Here is a 16,530-nt window from a genome sequence, read left to right as displayed (position 1 = left end):
AATGACGACCAGCCCGTCGCGTTGCCTAGCCTATTTGCTACCTAGCGCGCTGTGGTGCTGGCCAGTGAAATGAGGGGGTGAGGCGTCCAGGACGGTGTCACTTGCTGACGGCCGGGGATCGACGACTCAACGCCCAGTCTGCTGCTGATTTAACCTGATTAAATTGATTCAAGTGTGGCTGGTCCGGTCGCTGAAGAAGATCCCAGCATCCCCCGGGCCCTTCCTGTTAATGCTCCTCTTGATCTCATTACATCTTCGACTCCAAAGTTGTTTCTGTCGTTTGCTTCGATTGGACCATGATACTTTGCTACCAGCACCTCTCTATCATTGCTTAATATCTCGCCCTGCGCCGCGGATTCCATTCGCTTGTTTGCGGTCGCATCCCTCCTTTCCCCATCTCTTTAATTCCTTAGCTCGGCCGTCAGCGCTGTCGATCAATATATCGAGTTCAGAGAACAAAGAACTCCCTTTTTCTTGCACTTTCGACTCTTTCGAAGCTGGAACCCCCCTTGGGATATCCGCTACATCGTCCTCATCATGTCGACGATTTCTCAATACCATGAGTTAGGGTCGCCGGCCCAGCCCGTCAGCCAGCCCACGGGGCAAAGCTTACGCACATTTCTTGCTTCAGTGGCCTCTCATTTAGCACTCGTTGGGTATAGCACATACCGGCCCTTACTGAGTCGCAATCTCGCTAATGAAACCCATTGCGCAGGTTTCTGGTGATGCCCTTGGCCTTTGGAGATGAGCCCCATGTCAATAAAACAGTCACGGTGATCGTCTCATCTGTCTTGATTGGAATCGCATACTCTCTTTCTCTCTTCCTGGTCCTGTTACACTTTGATGAGCGGATGTACCTTATTCAATCATTACTCGTGTATGTTTACCTGTTGACTGACTCGTCGCGCTCTTGCCAGGCTAACTTGACTCAGTCCTTGCTTAGTATCCAATACCCTTGCGCTGTTCAATGTTCTTATCAATATTCTCTGTCGGGACTTGCTGCCCTTGGGTCTTCTCGAGATCCTATGCCTGAGTTTCTCCGCCGCGTTTGCGTTCCTCTACACTTTATGCGCACTATGGTTATACTCACGCGATGTCAACGAAGCAGTTGGGAACGCTAACCGGGGAACGATTCTTCTGACCGACGAAGAGATGCAGCGACAGCAACTGCAGCGTCTTTTGGAGCAGAACTCTTCCAGGAAGTCACTGAGTCCAAGGGCCGTACAAAAGACCTACCGAGTCAACCATCCTGATCGTCTTAATTCGTTCCTACCTACGCCTAACGAGGAGGGATACTTTAGCTGAACAACTGCAAGATTTCACGAAGTAATGAATTCATGGCGCCGTATGTTGGAACTCGGCTCTATACCAACGAATACATTTACTGCCCCGTCCGACTGACGGGCGCCAATTTTGACACCCTACGAGTAATTTTTGCATCGATCTTGGGATATCCATCATACGGGAGTCGTTATGATGTTGGGACGGCGTGCCTTTGCTTACTTTTCACATGTCAGGAGCGTTTTAGGTTTGGGTTACTGTGTTTGCGAAAGATACCTAGCATCGTGTTTCTACTTAAATAATATCATTGGTCTGATCTTCTTTTATCCTTGTTTTATGAAAGTGAGTGATACGAAGTAGACTAGCCCTGATTCGATTGCCCGGTCGATATCGATGGGGAATTGAGGACTGATTAATAACTCGGCTGAGAAAACGCCTCGGCTATTACCGTAACGGGCCAGCCGTGGGTACAGCGCGTGAAGAACATCCTCGAAAAACCCAGGCTTGCTCCCTTTTCAATTGCTTGGAAACCCTCAAAACTTATGCTGTGATCTGCAAAAACAACCAACTCGACTTGCGCTGCAATAACAAGCTGGATAAATCGAAGATGTCGAAGCGGGTGACGCTCTTTGAACCTCCACAGTTGGACTCGTCCAAGGCGCCGATCGAAAACGTCCTGGACCTCACACCTGTTGATGACATTGGACCTGTTCGTCATAAGTTCTCTCCCTGCTTTGCGACTTGCCACAGACTCTTCTAATCATGATGATGATTTTGTGGGGGATTACAGGATGTTTTCACCAATACTCGCCCCCTATGGCATCCTCCGGGAGCCCGAGGTATCTACGGCGGAGCCGCAATCGCCCAGTCTCTGGCGGCCGCAATGCGAACTGTCCCCGCCGATTTCGCCGTGCACAGCATGCACTGTTATTTTGTCCTCGCAGGCGATTCTGAAATACCGATTCTCTACCACGTTGAACGAGTCCGCGACGGAAGGAGTTTTATTACTCGAACCGTTCAGGCAAGGCAACGAGGGCGGCCCATCTTCACAACCACATTGAGTTTCAGCAAAGCCAATAGCGGTGGAAAGAAGAAGCTTCAACATGCTTCGTCTATGCCACCTGTTCCTCTTCCGGCTGACCCCGCATCCGGTCGGCAAAAGTTCGATGTCGATAACGCTCGAAGGGGGCCGTTTGAATCAGCTCGGGCTGGCATAGTGAATCGTGAGTCGAAATGACTGGACTATACAACTACGAGGTGCTGTTCTGACCATATTTAGGCGACTCCAGCCCCGAAGAGAAGAAGCTCAGGCGCTGGGTTCGGTCCAGAGGCACGATCTCGGATGAGGGGGCCCAGCACGCCCACTTGTCTGCTCTCGCATACATTACGGATAGCTTTTTCATTGGCACCGTTTCCCGAGTACATGACGTTCCGCGATTTTCGTCCGCCAAGGAGTTGCAAGTGGCTTTGAAGGCTTTGAAGAATCCCTCTGATCTCGATGACGAGGACATTGCGCGGTCACTGAATGAGCTGAAGGAGGAAGAGGCAGCGGATTTGCGACGCCGTATAGAAGGAGCTTTAACTAAACTCCAGGACGAGAAGGCCAAGAAGGACCACAAAGAAATTGGTATGATGGTCAGCCTCGACCATTCCATTTACTTCCATAACCCTTGGAAGTTCCGAGCAGACGAATGGATGCTCACGGAAATGGAGAGTCCGTGGGCTGGTGAGGGGAGGGGCCTTGTGCTGCAGAGGATCTGGGCTAAGGACGGAACTTTGATTGCCACATGCACGCAAGAGGTATGTTTACTTCATCCTGTCGTTTTTAACTTTGCATGGATTGGCATTCCATGTGGCATGTGTCCTTTAGCAGTGTTCAAACGGCTGACATTGAAACCTACAGGGCGTTGTAAGGCTGAAGCAGGATGAACCACCTCGCGCAAAGATCTAGACTTCTTACCTAGTACTTTTTCTGGTCTTCTAGCTGTTGGGATACCGTTGCCTTTGACCCTTCTATGGAAGGTCATTTAGACTTAAACTTGACACCCAACTGCAGATATTGCGACCCCCCCGTCAGTCATTTTGTTCTTCTTTGTATTCCTTTTCCTTTCCTCCTTCTTTTTTATATCCGTTTCGCCGCATAAATTTCAGCGTACATATATATTACCTCCTTCGATTTTGAAGACGCCGGGCACTGTTCAAATTTAGAGCATATTACTGTACATATCAAGATAATACTTCGCCACAATCCAATTGTGTCAACTCTCCCCCAAACAAATGCCATATGGTTGCTAAAACAATTTCAACTGTAACAGCCTATTCAAAAAAGTTTCCCCTCTCCGCGCGTAGCATTCCTCACCCGGCTAGCTGTCCAAAGCGCAACAGGACTCAAGAACAAATGATAGAAGACAAAGTTGATAATCAGACCGATGCACGCAAATAAAATGCATTTTGAAGCAGATAGCCGCCCGCCCAGGGTTTTGCAGACCGAGAAATAAATAAGCAAAGCACGCAAAAAATGCCACAACGGTGATGGTGATGGTGATGCAACAGAAAGCCTCCCAGTGCAAGCTCAAACGCAACGAAACCAATTTCCTCCTTCCTCTTCCTGACGGGCCCCTCCGCGCCCTTTCCTTTCCTGTCCTCACTACCATCTCGACTAAACATCCATTTTTTCGGATTCGTTCTGCTGCTGACGCTTCTTCTCACAGAATTCGAGAGCCTTCGCTCCCCAGATTTCTCTGCCCTTGTATTCACCCACGTGTTCCGGCCAACTCTTCACTTCTCTGACCAAGTTCTCAAGCTCCTGCATCGGGAGCTCATCCAGCGTGGTCAAGAAGGTCTTGACCCCGAACACAATTGTACCAGTCCGAGGAAGCCTACGGAAAGTCTGCCGTTCACGGCGGATGACGAGATCTCGCGGAGATGGGTCCGGATTGTCTTCAGATAAAGTGGTAGGCCGGTACAGAATATCAAACAGTTTCTCATCTGGCCGCTTTACTTCAACGAAATAGTTGGAACGTTCCATAGGGGACTCAGGGGTCAGACGACACAGAAACCTAGATTTGATGCGATGTTAATTTGACTTCTTACCCCCTGACTTTTGCTTTCTGGTGTTTGTTCCGAGATTTCACTTACTTGCTGACAGAGTTAGATACCTGCTGGTGCCATAAAGGAACTGGGTTGTGCAGCTGGGAGATCGTCCATCCAATTCGTTCTGCCACTGTCCATCCTACGGGAAATAGGCTTGCACTTGCGGCCCTATATATCAAGTTAGCCTGGTGGTTCTTGTGCAGAATTTTGGGTACTAACAGGTAATACTCCCCGTCCGCATTCTTCATCAGAATGCTCAGGTCCTCCATTGTCAGCCTCACGGCAATCTCGAGAGGGTCCATCTGACCCGACCTGTCTCCACCGAAAACGAATGTTTCGCCCGTCACTTTGTTGTAAACCGTCGTTTCCTCACCGTTCTTCTTCATATCGAACATGTTGGCAAATCGTTGGGTCAAAAACTCGACCACTTCCTCCAACGCCTCAAGGCAAGCTTCATATGACTCTGGTAGACATTGGAGGACCTTTTCTTTCTCATTTGCCAGTAATTCGCCTCTGACAACATGCTCGTCCATATAGTTCTTGTCTAAGGTGAGCCAGTTCTCCACATCTAGTTTGCGGATATCCATCATGACCCGGTACCTATCCCTCCCCTTAATGGGCTGGGCTGGGTATGGTGCCATTCTCTTAATGTCATCGCAGTCGGTACGCTGGACAATGCGTTTGGCGGTGGCAAGCCATGAGGGCAAGTCTTTTCGGATCTTAAGGGCAATGAAGGTGAGCAACAGAATTGCAAGCCCAATGGTCGCCAGGAGGTTCATCTCTTTTGTATAAAGCATGCGGCAAAGAGGACAGAAGGGGGAAAAACAACAGATAGGCTGAATAAATAAAAAGAAAGGGAAAAGAAACTTGGTCTCCAGGTAACTTCCAAGTATTCTCACGCACTTCGAAACTCCACAAAGCAAACCTGACCGGACGGCGAAAAGAAAAGGTTCAACATAGCAAAACTTTCTTTCCCTCGACAGGGACAATGGCTCCAGTTATACTTATACAGGCGGCCCTGGAGCAAAGATCATCATCTGGGTCATACGATTTGCTACAGTTTGGAGCCCAGCAATTTTGGTTCAGAGTGCCTGGCTGAACTCTGATACGCTCTACTTTTCCCCGCAAAAGCCGCAACTTGCCGCCCCAAAAAAGAAAATGGACCTGACAGCATCCACATGATCGAGCAGAGTTTCTCAGCTTTTCAGGTCAATTGAGCTCCACCAAGTCTTCGGGTCAAGTCAGTGCAGGAGGGGGGTGTGGTTGTAGGATCCGCTGGGATATGGGGCGTCTGAGTGGACAAGAAGTCCCAAACAAGGGCGCAGGACCAGGTTCAGGCTCTGGCTCGAGATCCGCAAGGCTACTATGTAGCTAAGTCGTCACTACCGCTGTAACCGTGCTATGGGTCGCAGTCAAGGATGTACGAAGCTAACCCGATATGGTATAAACTATGGGGAAAAGGCACCAGCGACTAGACTGCTCTGTCCAGCCCTTGTAGGAAGAACCAAGGCGAAAATCGTCAGGCGAGCCCACGCGTATCCGTCCGTGCGCAACGATTCAAGAGTCAAGGCAGACCTCGTGAGCTGAGCTGAAGCCAAATCTCGAAAGGCTGTATGTGATTGTTACTAAGTTTTGCTGTCTCCCAGGTTCCTGCGGTTCTGTTCCTGTGGAACTCGATATTCAACTTCGTAATTCTCCGATATCGACGACTAAGAAGAAAAAAGAAAAAAGAGAGCGAGAGAGAATGGGGAAGAGAGTAGCTGATTGAATTACGAGAAAAGTCAAAAATAGCGCACCAGCGCTCAAGTTTGGAGGTTCCTTTTTCACAACACCCGAGTAGCATCCAGATTGAGATTTGCTGAAGATCATACATCACCTTACCCTTGTGCAACAGAGGAGTTCTCTAAGGGCCGTCAGCGCGTGGGATGCTGCGTGGGCCAACCCCCAACTCCGCGTCGGTGGTCACCAGCCTCAAAAGTAATAAAACCACCGTCAGGCGGCTACCAAACTACTCGCGGTCCATATCCCATGCCCCTCCACACAGAGGGCATATGTTTTCAAGCAAGCTGTGGGTGTGTCTGACTATTCCAAAGTCAGTGAGTGGTCAGTGAGTTCCGTCGGCGCCGCTGACACTAGCATCATGGAGAGGGATGTTCTTGGAGACGGTCTGGAGTCAACCGACTCGACACTGACGTACTATGAGGTGTCCTTGCAGGCGAGGCTTCTTCATCGACTGTTGTGCACAGCCATGCTACTCCTCATGCCGAACCTCGCCTGAGCGAATGCAACGCCCCCAACGAATTAGCAGCTGAGTTCATGGATAATGGACCTGGTCTTTCATGTTCGATGGAGCCGACCATGGTGCCGAGGATTTACATTCGACCTTTACTCAACAAAAATAGCAGGAGGACGAGCAGGGCAAATGAGCCCGATGACCGGCTCAGAATCCAGCTGCTTCGTTCTTGGACCAGTCTCCATCTTGCTGGGTCGGATGGAGGCTAGAGCTCCGCCCGATCCAGGAGATTTCAAGATTCGGCGAGGTCCATCTGGGGTTTCTGCGCTGCAACCGCCCCATATCGCGGAAAGCGCGCTTGCCGCTACTTAATATTATTTTGGAGTACAGTACTACAGACCACAATGTCTGTACGACACTCGATTTCTTTCGCTTTTTTTCGCCTCGACCCGGTGGTGTCAAGAGGAAAAAAAGATGTTTATCTGTTCTTCTTGGTATGTCTCTTTTCTTTTTTCTTTTTTCTTTTTTCCTTTTTCCTTTTCCCTTTTTTTTTTTTTTTTTTTTTTTTTTTTTTTTTTTTTTTTTTTTTTTGCCATCAGGCCCATCGCTCTGGGCCTGGGCAAACTGTTCATGCTATGCTTTTCGCAACTTTCACTCGTTTCAGCTCCTTATAATATATATATTTATCTACATTTATATATATTTATATATATTATATTAAATTATTATAATATAAATTATTATTTTTATTATCTTANAAAAAAAAAATTTTTTTTTTTTTTTTTTTTTTTATTTTTATTATTTTTTACTTTGCGCTTTCCTGTCCCTTGTCGACCCGTCTTTTGCTCGGCCTTTTCTCCTCTTCATTTCTTGCCGGGCTTCTTTTCGAAGGTTTTCCGAACCTACGCTCCCGTTTCGTCGAGTTAATCCCATTTAGCTGCTCTTTACTTTTTTTTATGACATCTCTTGACTTTCTCTTTGTGCTCACCGTTCCTTGTCTCTCACCTGGGCTTTTCCAGGTTCTTTTGGGCTCCTTATTCGTTGCTTGTGCTTGGCCCCTTCACACTGTCCTTCCAGACTTGCAGAGGCAATAATAAGTCCTCCGAGGAATTATTCGCCCGAACATGACATTTGTCTCATGCCCTTCGAGACACCTGGCCTGTCAGGCTCAAGGTCACGGGCACAGATAGCAAACTCCGATGCGCAATTCCATTGGTAATGATGGTTTCGATGACAGAAAACAATCTAAGTGTATGTCCAATTGTCCATGGGTCCCGGTCAAACCGAGCCGGCGTGACCCCGCGATATAACTAATGCAGCCCCCTCATTGCGCACGGAACACCGGTCTTAGATCGAGCAGCGCAGGGGGATTGACAGCTTTGCAGCCAAACGGCACTCCTCCAGAGCACTGGCAGGCACACGGCCTCTTTCTCATGTTGGTCTAGTTTGACTCCAATGGTGCCTAGTCGCTTGTGTCTTGCCCACGAGAAGGCAAGCACCAGTTTGCTGTCCTTCGGCCGACCCCAGAATCCAATGAGACCACAGGGAATTGGGCAAGGATCCCCCAAGTGCACGGACGTGTCTGTCTGAGCTGTTATGATGTGACGCAACTGCAAGGATCGCTCTCCGCATTTTTATCCCCCAGCCTATGGAACTTTTGCACGACAGTCTGAGTCAACACGGGGAGAGGCTGTGGCTGTGTTTAGGTCCAAAGAGCGCTTCATCGAGGAATGGATGCCTGGGATGTCTGCACAATGGAGCCATGTGGAATCCCGCAAGCCGCTCTGTGTCTCACCTGCCTAATTCATGAGGTCCGTGTTAGCTGGTCGTTACCAGTGACCAAGTGCGGGCAAATAAATTCAAGGTCGAATGATGCGTCTGGGGGTGTAGAGGTAACTGAAGGTCTCGATCCGTATAAATTCAGGTCATCAACATCAGCCACTCTTTTCCCGAGCAGACGATTAAAGTAGCGAGATAGTCTCAAGCCATCGACGTAGCTTCGAACCACACAATCACTCAAGGAAAAAGTAACCATGACCCAGGGAGAGGGTACGTCGCTCTGGAACTCGGAGACTTGTCCGAGGCTCGTGGAAGAAAAGAAAAAAAAAGCAAAAAGCAGAACGACGCTCTCGATTCTAGATCGAGTCAATAGTTGGAGCCATTCGGATGCCTCCAACGGAGCTGCAGATGGGTTTCCCAAGTGTCGTTTTTCCTTTTCTTCGCCGACGCAGCCCCCGACCGGAGATAGATATATATGTAGGATATCTGCAAACGGGCTTAAATATACTGGCGCAGAGCTCCGTGTCAGTTGCCAACACCAGCCAATCTCTCCTCCAGCCTCATCACAAATCATGGGAAATCTCATCTTATTGATCGTCCATTTACCTACCTGTCCAGATGTCTATCCATCCATCTCTCCACCAGCCCCCAAAGCTCAACACGGCAACCAGATTGATCGACAAGAACCAAATCCCACCTTGGCTCTATCAATGAAGAGGACAGACCAAAAAATGAATAAATATATAAAAGCGGGAAATCAGGACGCAGGAAAAAGAAACAAGAGAATTCTCAATCTACAGTGCGTTGTCCCCCCNCCCCCAAGTCTTCGAATACGATAATGGAAGGAGCGAAGATGTCGCTCCTGCCTAGTAGCTCTTCAACTTCAACGTTTAGTATCAAATCTATAGGATCTAATGATCATCACCAATATCTGCTGTTATCATCCATATAATATCACCAGGCAAACAGAGTTGGGGGGTGGGGCGTTCCTGGGTGTTTGTCTATAAACAATGGAGATATGGCTGCGCAAGCGATCGCCCAGCATCCCAAATTAAGTATCTATAGTTATTTCTCCGTAGCATTTTGCATGTCGAGTATCTGATAGCCTTGACAAAACCTTATCTTATCGACAAACTTATTACCCCATGTACTACGTCGAAGAGAATGTGGGAGATTGAGAGAGACGGCAAAAATATCATGAGTCAATAATCATAGCTATGTAATATGTATAACCTAAGTAGATAGGTAAAGGTATCCAAAAAAAAAAAAAGAGAAAAAAAGATAGCCGCAACCGATCAATCAGTCAATAGATGAACAGACAGGTAGATGAATGGGCCGAAAAAAACAACAGAGGCAGAATAACCAACAGACCCCACGGCGAGTGGGGAAAAGAGAGAGAAAGAGAGAGATGCGGCATTGAAGAAGCTTGGCTGAAGAAACTTGTCAGGGAAACTCGGAATAAAAAAAAGTCGCAACATGAGCCAAAATAGGGAAGGTGAGTGGGGGGAAAAAGCAAGAATGGGGAGTAAAAAATGGGATCTCAAAAGTTGTGAATTGTCATGGACAAGACCAAAGAAAGGTGTTGAATTAGAGGATTTAAACGCCCTTCGGTGCATTGCTGTTGACCTAAAACGGATTCGTGTGTATTTGGGCCGTGGTTTGGAGATAAGACATCTGGTCCAGCTGTCTTCACCGTCCTTTCTTCGAGTGGGATGGTGCTGAAGGAAAGCGAGGTGAAAAAAGTAAAAATAAAAAGATCCTTTCCATGGGGAGGTCCGTATAATTGCTTTTCTTTTCGTTTATCGTGAAAATTCATTTGCCTCTTCCAAGTTGGCTTATCTGAACTTCGCACGGCATCGTCCCATAACTTCGCCTTGGCAGACTAACTCAGCGCTGAACTCACTGCCGTCAAGTGTCAGATAAATGTCGAAATATACACGGTAGAAAGTGCCCTGAGGTGTGTCCATGCGCTCGAAGTCGGTCTCGAGGTTCTTGCGAGAAAGATCCGACGTCAGGGTAACGACCTCCTTGATACCTGCAGGGGAGGATGGTTAGAATTGCACCTTTTATATGAAGCTTTGCAAGGGGTGGAACTAGACTTACGTGGATCCTTCGTGTATTCAGGGCACACGTCCTCATCACAGGCATACAGGATATCCTCATACATGAGAGTTGCTCCCGGAGCAACTTGACGGAAGAAGCTAACTTTGACGGGCTCGCCAATTTTGACCCGCTCTCCCTTCTGGACGAATATTTGCCGGGTGTACTTGCAGCGGTCACGGCCATCAAGACTGGGAACACGGTATTGTTCGGGGTGGTAGCCTTCCTTGAAAGGCTGGAGTGTGGCCATCAGGTAGTGCCGACGCGCAACACGGTGAGTGATAACTCGCTCTGTGATACCCGCAGTCACGGCACCCTTTACAATCGCAGCGACGGAGTCCATGGGTCGGACAACCTTGGACTGATACTGAGGAGGTACGTGCAGCTTGATTTGTTGAAAGAGATACTCCGAGGCGCCGAATCCACCGACGACGAGCACATTCTGCAGCTTCATTAGACTTCCAAACATTCCTTTATAATATGACCTATAGGGCACGTACCTGCAAATTCCGGTTTTGCGCTTGAATAGCGATGATCTGGTTACGAACCAACTCAAGGATGCGGTTGACGACAGGCTCGAAACACTGGAGAATCTCCTCATTGGTGAAGGTCATGTAACCCTCTTCGATTCCAGCATCAGGGAAGTCCGCTTCGATACCGACGTCTACCGCCCATTTCTGACCGTTGTTCCGGAAGTCGGCCTTAATACGGTTCTCAAAGTCCATGATACACTTGGCGTACACCTTTCCAGCCGTCCGCGATCCATCAGGAAGTTTCATTTTTCTGATCTTCGCACGCAGGATATTACTGAAATTGCGGTTGAGGGCTGTCGAACCGCACGAGTCTCCAGACCCGGCAGTGCACTCAGCTACGCTGAATGGCTGCTCTTCCTCAACTTCGTATGCGATCAAATCTACCGTACCTCCACCACAGTCGACAATCAAGATCGCATCACCGACCTTGAGGTTCAACAGACCGGTCTTGGCACAGAACAGTGCAGCGGCTTCCGGTTCTGAGATTAACGTCAGGCGGTTGTCGTTCTCGTCTCGCAAGAATCCAGCTTGCAGAGCCGCCGCGCGGGTCGCCGCCTTCCCTGCATCGTTCCAGATCGCGGGCACCGTAAGGTAGTACTTGATGTTACGTTCCTCTCTTGTGAACACCTCACCGAGTGTCTTTTGTAACTGGGCGCGCATCGCCTGACGTAACTTGAAGAGGTAGTCGGCCGCAACATCAATCTCCGACTTGCCTGGTGGGAGCGGCGGCAGGTTGATGGGGTCGATGTATGTGTTACCCGAAAGCATAAGCTGGAGCTTGAACCATTCGACCTTCTGCACTCCTTGCTTCGGATAACCGGTTGGGGCCAGCGCATTCGCGATGTCGGGACCCCATCCTACCACCTCCTGGTATTGATCATAGTACAAAACAGTGGGGATCTAGTAGAAGAAATTCAGGTGGTCAGTTTCATAGCCCAAGGTAAACAAATGTAGACGATGACTCCCGTGGCCACAGCTCTGGTGGGGGTTGCGGATTGGGGGGAGGGGGGACCCACCTTCTGTTTTGTGTGAGTACCAGCTCCAGGCCATTCAGTGATAATATCCTCTCGCGCCTCATTGTTGGTCGCAAAAGCGAATGCGACACCAGAAAAAGTTGTACCAAAATCAATTCCTACAATAAGCGAAGCCTTGCTCCGCCCCGCACCCTCGACTTCGTGAGCGGGGTTCGTTCGGAGCCCGTACGGGGCAGGCCCCGTTGGCAATCCCCGACCCATCCCAACAGGCTGCTGTTGCTGCATGCCATAGACGGGCGGAGCGCCCAGGGTTTGTTGCCCGGGATAAGGAATGTTGGTATTGAGCGGGTGCGGCATTTGTTGCCCACCAGCGGGGGGCATGGGGCTGGTTGGCCGCCCAGCTACAGAATTATAGGTGTAGCTAGGCGGTTGGCCCATTTGATTCTGGTTGTTCATCGGAAGACTGGTTTCTGACGAGTTTTGGCCGGGGTGAGAACTGGTGGATGCGTTCGAGGGGGCGGGATTGGAAGTCGGAGCTGGAGGCGGCGAAGAGACGAGCGTTCGTGTGGATGGGGAGTGGATGGATTCAGCAGGAGCTATCGAAGAGACACTTGGTTGTTGTTGTTTGCTTCGTTTCCAGCTAAACGACTTGAATCGCGAGCTCATCGATTCCATGTGAATGGCGGGAGCCGAAGAGAGTCGAACAAGGGGGGAAGAAGAGAAGTAAAGAAAGAGGAGAGGGAGAGAACACGAGAGCGGGAGAGGAAGGCTGAAAGGACCACAGGACTAGTGCGAGTGGAACTCGTATGGGAGGAGGCAGTGCCTGTCAGAGACTGGGAACAGTCGGAGTGAAAGAGAGGGTATTTTATTCAATCAATGAATTATTGTTGCGATGCAATGCAGCGCTTGGCCAAGCAGTGGGCTGGATCCAGGTCGTATCGGGCCTTGAAAAAAGAGGGGAAGAAGCAGAGGGTAGAAACGACTGGAGCAGAGAGCAGGAACGAGATGAATCTCGGGGGAGAGGCGACTCGCAAGGCTAAGGAATCGAGCGAGAAGAACTTCGAATTGTTTTCCTGCAATGAATCGTGCCTGGGCTTGGAGGCTGACTGTGATGCTTTAGAGTGCAGACCGACACGAGGAACGCTCAGGACAGCAGAACAGGCGGACAGAGTCAAATGATTATTAATGCCAATCCCTCGTCAGAATGAAGGATTCAAGCAGCTCTGGTCCGGGGGGTATGAAAGAAAAGGAGATGGGAGAAAAGGAAAAGATTAAAGAATAATCAATGTTCCTGTCAGATACGAGCGTTCGAACAAATGGCATTTGGGGTCCAGTTTGTTCTTGTTCTTAACAGCGTAACAATTGACCACAACTGACGGTCTCCAACCGCACAACCACGACAACTTTTTTAAGTATAAAAACAGGAGGCCCGGAATGCAGCTGATTTAATTACATTGCTTATTTCTTGATGCCTGCAGAGGACAGTTTAATTCCATGCAAAGCGGGAGAGAGAGGGGGGCGCATGGTACTGTAACGTATGGTACGAGACTACCGCCGTTGACGGGTGGGAATCTGGAAGGCGGTGCCCCATGGGTCCATTGGGCCCCGGTTGGCACCACCACTCCCGCTTGATCGAGGCTCAGTTTCGCCAAAGCTGAGCGACGCTGTTGCACCAGGCGCCATCTCAATTTCTCCTAAGCTTCCAACGCGAATAAGAAGGGAAAAAAGCCTAAATAAATCTGAGAATAAAATTTTAGAAGCAATAAGAGCTCTAGCTAGTATAAGAATGACCATGCATACTGAAATCTCCGATAGCTCCCAACGACCCAGTGACAGCCTTCCTCTTGGTTCTATTCTTATCGTCCCTGACCAAAACCCATGGAACCAGCGGTCTTTGCCAAAGAAAAACCCCAACTCCAGCCACGCTGCTCAGCCATGCGCCGACCAGAGAATTGTGTCCATACCTCCTCTGCGGGTGGGTTCCTTTGTTGGCTGCGGCTGAAGGCTGTACCGCCGATCGCGGTATTACGTACGTTACATACCGTTACCACACTTTGATACGCATCCTGCAAGGCAGACTCGTTTTTGTTCCTATTTTTGGCCAGTTTCTAGGGCTTGTTCGTCGAAATCGCTTGTTCTTCAGGTCCCTGAGGAGTCTAGCTCTTTCGTGCGAGCCAATGTGATGGCCGATAAAGGGGACGGAGCATGCTGTCGGGGTCTTGTATATAGCCGCACTCTCGCCGTTCCTCTGGGGACTGGCATTTCTCAATTCTGAACCCCATGCGTTCAATAAGAAGAAACACTTCCTCCTCGGTCAATTCGACACCCCCAGGCTCTCCAATTCCCTGGTTACGTTCGCCTTCGTGGTCGTCGTTCCCGCTGTGGGTACGCTGGTGACCGTCCTCAAAGTGCCATAGCAAGGGTCCAACGTTGATCCAGATTCCACCAGGTTTGAGGCAGTTTCGGATCGCTTGGATGTATCGAATAAGATTCGGGGCAGTGTCGATGAAGAAAACCGTAGCAACTGCGTCAAACGCGTCCTTTTGAGACGGGTTGCTATACAGAACCACAAAGTCGGCCGCCGACATACTCATTGTACCAAAGGGCGTTTGTGTATTAGACTGAGCCTCAAGCATCGCAGCACCAGGATGAACGTCTGGAATCATAACTTTGCGTAGCTGCTGCTCCCTTGATAATATGTTCGAGAAATGCAAAGCAAACGGGTACAGCTCGTGAGCCTGCGCGCCGGCAGTGTGGTTCAAAACCCAGCTGCTCGCCAGTAACTGGTGATAGGAGATCTCATTCCCTTCAGCAGCAAATCCGGCCCGGCATATCTCAAAGACGAGCCTTCCCAGTCCAGCACCGGGAACGAGGACTCTGACATATTCATCCCGGTCAAGTTTATCGGGGAACTCCCGATCTAGGTCTTCCAGAACGGGCCCGTAACACGCATCCCTCTCAGATTGGCCCTCTGCACTCCAATCCCGGTAGAACTGTCTGATCGTAGAATGAGCCTTGTTGACATCGGCAGCTGTAGCAATTCCATGCCAGTTTTGAGACGGATCCGTCCGGTCTGGGTTCGCAGGGAGACCAAATGACGAGAGACCCGTTTCGATAATAGCATCCGCAAGGTCTGCATTCACATCGATGGCATCATCGACCTTGTTGAAATTGTCTAGGAGTGAGAACGGCGGCTCTGATAGCATCTGCCAATGTTCCTTGGGCAAAGCGTAGAATGCCTGACGCCGCCGATGCGTAGTAGTCAAATGAGCACTCCGTCGATATTGTCTGTTGGCTAATATTAGCAACTGAATCTACCGTTTATGTGCTGGGTTGACGAGGATAAATATTAGAGGAACGGTTATCTTATTTATTTTTTTTTCGAGATTGGCCCCGCGAAACATAGTCAAGTGGCCATCTAGATACCCTCGCCCCCATGGACTGGGATCACTTACCTAAATGAATCGAATGCTGCGAAGAGGACTTTCCGTTCAGAGGCCTCGCCCAGTGGGTCGAAATCGCCGGCCCAGCTGCGGGTTTCGTCCAGCTCCTCGTGCTCATGAGAGTGCGTGTCGGAAACCATATTGCATGGATTTAGTAATTGTTCACGCTATGCGAAAAACAGATGAGAGTCTAAGACGGAAGCTGAGGTAAACCCGACAAAAAACCAACTAAATATCTCTTCATATGTTGCCACCAGGTGGGAATAAGCAGAGGGAAACGATGATATCTGTGTGGCTGCAACGATTCCATGAAGCAAAAGTTGAGTGCGCAGTGAAGTGCGGGACCCGCCCTGGGTTTGGCGGGGAAACACCACAACCTTTACCATCCTCGACTCTGACTGCAGTGAAGTGAATCAAGACATAAACCATCCACTAACACTCTCTTTTCCGGCCCACCACGATTTACTATCCAAAAACTGTGAAGAGGAGCAAGAAGGGGGCCTCAACGTACTAACCCGACAATGGCTGAAGTCCAAGGGCCAGCGCTGGCGCCGCAATCCCAGCTGACGGAGCTGTCATTTCCCCTCCCCAACGCTCTACACACGACAGCTCACGTCCACCTCACGGTGCTGGACACCTGTGCAATGGTCTTCCTGGCTACTTCAACACCGGGAGACTCATCCGGAACAGTGAAACCGATGGGGAGTTTCATTTACGCCATGCCCGACGTTAGTATACCTGCCATTCATTCCGCTCTAGCTTATCATTCGCTTGTCGCAAGTTGTTTCCAGAAAGCCATTCCAGCTCGGTACTGATTCCTATTTTAGCGCGTGTCTCCTCGCTCCACCATCTCGACAACATTATACACCTCTCCCTCGACAGAGGAATACGCCACCCGCATAGCTAAAATTCTGGCCCGGCGCATGGGCGTGCCCGTTTACGTCGGATGCAGCATTGACCCGGTCGCGCTTGGGCTCCTGCCTGAGGAAGAAATGGAGGGCCTGACGGGAATTGTGGATAAGGTGATGGCGAGATGGGATGAGCGGAAGAGCCCCGCATGATAGCGATAACTCAGGCATCTAATTTACGAGGCT

General features: G+C 49.6%; 8 protein-coding genes across 8 annotated transcripts; 4 read left to right on the top strand and 4 right to left on the bottom strand.

Moving 5' to 3' along the window:
* Positions 1-537: 537 nt before the first annotated feature.
* ASPVEDRAFT_119010 (uncharacterized protein) lies at positions 538-1,305 on the top strand (the record flags this gene model as incomplete). Its single annotated transcript, XM_040805659.1, has 3 exons — positions 538-656; positions 716-877; positions 933-1,305. 3 exons carry the CDS (start codon positions 538-540, stop codon positions 1,303-1,305), a joined length of 654 nt encoding a protein of 217 aa, XP_040662833.1.
* A 583-nt stretch (positions 1,306-1,888) lies between these two features.
* On the top strand, positions 1,889-3,232 carry ASPVEDRAFT_49129 (uncharacterized protein; the record flags this gene model as incomplete). The annotated part of the gene is made up of 4 exons (XM_040814123.1): positions 1,889-1,990; positions 2,072-2,504; positions 2,561-3,081; positions 3,185-3,232. 4 exons carry the CDS (start codon positions 1,889-1,891, stop codon positions 3,230-3,232), a joined length of 1,104 nt encoding a protein of 367 aa, XP_040662832.1.
* A 708-nt stretch (positions 3,233-3,940) lies between these two features.
* Positions 3,941-5,153, bottom strand: ASPVEDRAFT_24042 (heme-dependent oxidative N-demethylase family protein; the record flags this gene model as incomplete). Its single annotated transcript, XM_040809620.1, has 2 exons — positions 3,941-4,340; positions 4,420-5,153. 2 exons carry the CDS (start codon positions 5,151-5,153, stop codon positions 3,941-3,943), a joined length of 1,134 nt encoding a protein of 377 aa, XP_040662831.1.
* A 3,287-nt stretch (positions 5,154-8,440) lies between these two features.
* ASPVEDRAFT_269548 (uncharacterized protein) lies at positions 8,441-9,488 on the top strand. The gene is made up of 2 exons (XM_040809965.1): positions 8,441-9,185; positions 9,240-9,488. The coding sequence occupies exons 1-2, from the start codon at positions 8,641-8,643 to the stop codon at positions 9,292-9,294; spliced, it is 600 nt and encodes a 199-aa protein (XP_040662830.1). The 5' UTR covers positions 8,441-8,640; the 3' UTR covers positions 9,295-9,488.
* Positions 9,454-10,299, bottom strand: ASPVEDRAFT_268774 (uncharacterized protein). Its single transcript, XM_040809959.1, has 2 exons — positions 9,989-10,299; positions 9,454-9,866 (listed from the first exon to the last, which is right to left on the bottom strand). Exons 1-2 carry the CDS (start codon positions 10,200-10,202, stop codon positions 9,682-9,684), a joined length of 399 nt encoding a protein of 132 aa, XP_040662829.1. The 5' UTR covers positions 10,203-10,299; the 3' UTR covers positions 9,454-9,681.
* ASPVEDRAFT_119897 (Hsp70 family protein) lies at positions 10,222-12,449 on the bottom strand (the record flags this gene model as incomplete). Its single annotated transcript, XM_040805748.1, has 4 exons — positions 10,222-10,421; positions 10,490-10,928; positions 10,987-11,919; positions 12,036-12,449. The coding sequence occupies 4 exons, from the start codon at positions 12,447-12,449 to the stop codon at positions 10,222-10,224; spliced, it is 1,986 nt and encodes a 661-aa protein (XP_040662828.1).
* Positions 12,450-14,149: 1,700 nt separating this feature from the next.
* ASPVEDRAFT_122972 (carnosine N-methyltransferase family protein) lies at positions 14,150-15,576 on the bottom strand (the record flags this gene model as incomplete). The annotated part of the gene is made up of 2 exons (XM_040806035.1): positions 14,150-15,281; positions 15,449-15,576. The coding sequence occupies 2 exons, from the start codon at positions 15,574-15,576 to the stop codon at positions 14,150-14,152; spliced, it is 1,260 nt and encodes a 419-aa protein (XP_040662827.1).
* Positions 15,577-15,957: 381 nt separating this feature from the next.
* On the top strand, positions 15,958-16,497 carry ASPVEDRAFT_24039 (proteasome assembly chaperone 4 family protein; the record flags this gene model as incomplete). The annotated part of the gene is made up of 2 exons (XM_040809619.1): positions 15,958-16,164; positions 16,264-16,497. 2 exons carry the CDS (start codon positions 15,958-15,960, stop codon positions 16,495-16,497), a joined length of 441 nt encoding a protein of 146 aa, XP_040662826.1.
* Positions 16,498-16,530: the final 33 nt, after the last annotated feature.

This window comes from Aspergillus versicolor (assembly GCF_001890125.1).
Source record: "Aspergillus versicolor CBS 583.65 unplaced genomic scaffold ASPVEscaffold_1, whole genome shotgun sequence".
NCBI classification, from domain to species: domain Eukaryota; kingdom Fungi; phylum Ascomycota; class Eurotiomycetes; order Eurotiales; family Aspergillaceae; genus Aspergillus; species Aspergillus versicolor.
Note: the sequence above shows the minus strand (reverse complement) of the source record. Positions and strands in the feature narration are given on the sequence as shown.